This window comes from Penaeus japonicus, unplaced genomic scaffold, assembly GCF_977035675.1.
Source record: "Penaeus japonicus unplaced genomic scaffold, GWHDUDI00000001_assembly GWHDUDI00000029, whole genome shotgun sequence".
Lineage (NCBI taxonomy): Eukaryota > Metazoa > Arthropoda > Malacostraca > Decapoda > Penaeidae > Penaeus > Penaeus japonicus.
This window is the reverse complement of record NW_028234431.1, coordinates 10,121,204-10,122,722: the sequence shown is the minus strand read 5'-3', so window position 1 is coordinate 10,122,722 and position 1,519 is coordinate 10,121,204. Positions and strand designations below refer to the sequence as shown.

The 1,519-nt window shown below is 33.2% G+C and overlaps 1 protein-coding gene across 1 annotated transcript in view; it reads left to right on the top strand.

The window, feature by feature from the left end:
* The first annotated feature begins 22 nt into the window (after nucleotides 1–22).
* Nucleotides 23–1,519, top strand: part of LOC122257986 (innexin inx3-like) — a 9,048-nt gene continuing 7,551 nt past the window's right edge. Inside the window, exons 1-2 of the mRNA XM_086553884.1 lie at nucleotides 23–388; nucleotides 1,382–1,519. The exon at nucleotides 1,382–1,519 is cut by the window's right edge and continues 45 nt beyond it. Of these exons, the coding sequence (XP_086410010.1) occupies nucleotides 1,401–1,519 (119 nt within the window). The 5' untranslated portion in view covers nucleotides 23–388; nucleotides 1,382–1,400. The remainder of the gene's footprint in view (nucleotides 389–1,381) is intronic.

Below are 1,519 nucleotides of genomic sequence, written 5' to 3'. Positions count from 1 at the left end.
CGCGAACCACCAAGCCGCGTCGTTGGTACTTGTGGACGAGAACTGAAGTTGCCATAGTGGTTTCTGGTTGCACTTTGAACCGTCTAGCATTCCTTCGATAGTGAATAGGGAAAGGCCCATGATGTAACATCAACTGCAGAAGCGAGAAAGTTTGATAGATGTCCTTTATAATGGCTGTATTAGTGTTTCTCAAGCATTGGGAAGATTTAGAACTCGAGTATCATATATATGAGAGAAATAGCGACGAGCGAGAGTATTCATCAAAGGGAATCCGAGTCAACAGCTCAACTGAAAACAAACCAAAGCGTGCAAGTGCAAGGGAGATTAACATACAGAAATGCCAACGCCATCTGTGGGCTTCCCATAACAACAGGAAAACTAAGACATGGTGACACATGATAATCATTTAAAAATGTTTTTTTTTCTTTCTTTCTCTCTCTCGTAAAAGTGGGAAAGTAAAAGATAACTATATATTTGTGTAAATATACTTGAAATGATGATTCGATTATAAGTGAATAACATTTTTAAATATAGAAATTAGATTATGCTTCATCTAACAAAAAAAAAAAAATATATATATATATATGTATATATAAATGTATGTATATATATAATATATATACATACATATATATATATATATATATATATATATATATATATATATATACGGTATATGGGAAAAATAAAGGAATTCATAAAACTCGTCAAAACAGAAACAGACAAGAAGCTTGTGTTTGTTTGTACGTATGGATTCCTCTGTGTATGGGTGTATTAGTTTTTGTCTGGGAAAGTGTATTTTTGAAACAATATTCATTGGAAGACATGGTTTGGTTAACCAGTTTTTTTGTTTTTTTTTTCTTCGTTGCTTTACCTCCCTCCCCCGTACCCTTCCCACCCCTTGAACCTCATAATCCTATGCACTATTATGTGCTAATGTTATTTCAATAATATCGACTTGGTTAATTGTGACATTACAATAAATTGAGTAATTTACCCAGTTAAAAATAATCAAGCGAGTAGAGCAGTAATATCAACAAAGGCGCTTATAAAAGAAAACGGGAATAGCAGACCAGTCCCAGGGATAGCTATAACAATAGATTTCCTGTTGGAATTGGTAACTAATGCACAAAGATATAGATATGTATTCGTGTTTGTATGTATATGTCCCATTTGTGAGTGTGTGTGTGTGTATGTGTCTGTGTGCGTGTGTGTGTGTACGTGTGTGTGTGAATATATCTATGAATGTATGTATGTATGTATATGTTATATATATATATATATATATATATATATATATATATATATATATATATATATATATATATATATTCCCATATATGTATACAAATCATTCTATAGTCTTTTTCTAATACTTCAGGTAGATATTCTCCATCAAAATGGTCTTCGGAAGAATCTTCTCGAGTAGGTGCGGACTGAAGATGAACCAGGAGGCAGATATTCACAGCGCCCATTTTAAGATTTACTCTCGACTGACACCCAAGCTGCTCTTCGCTCT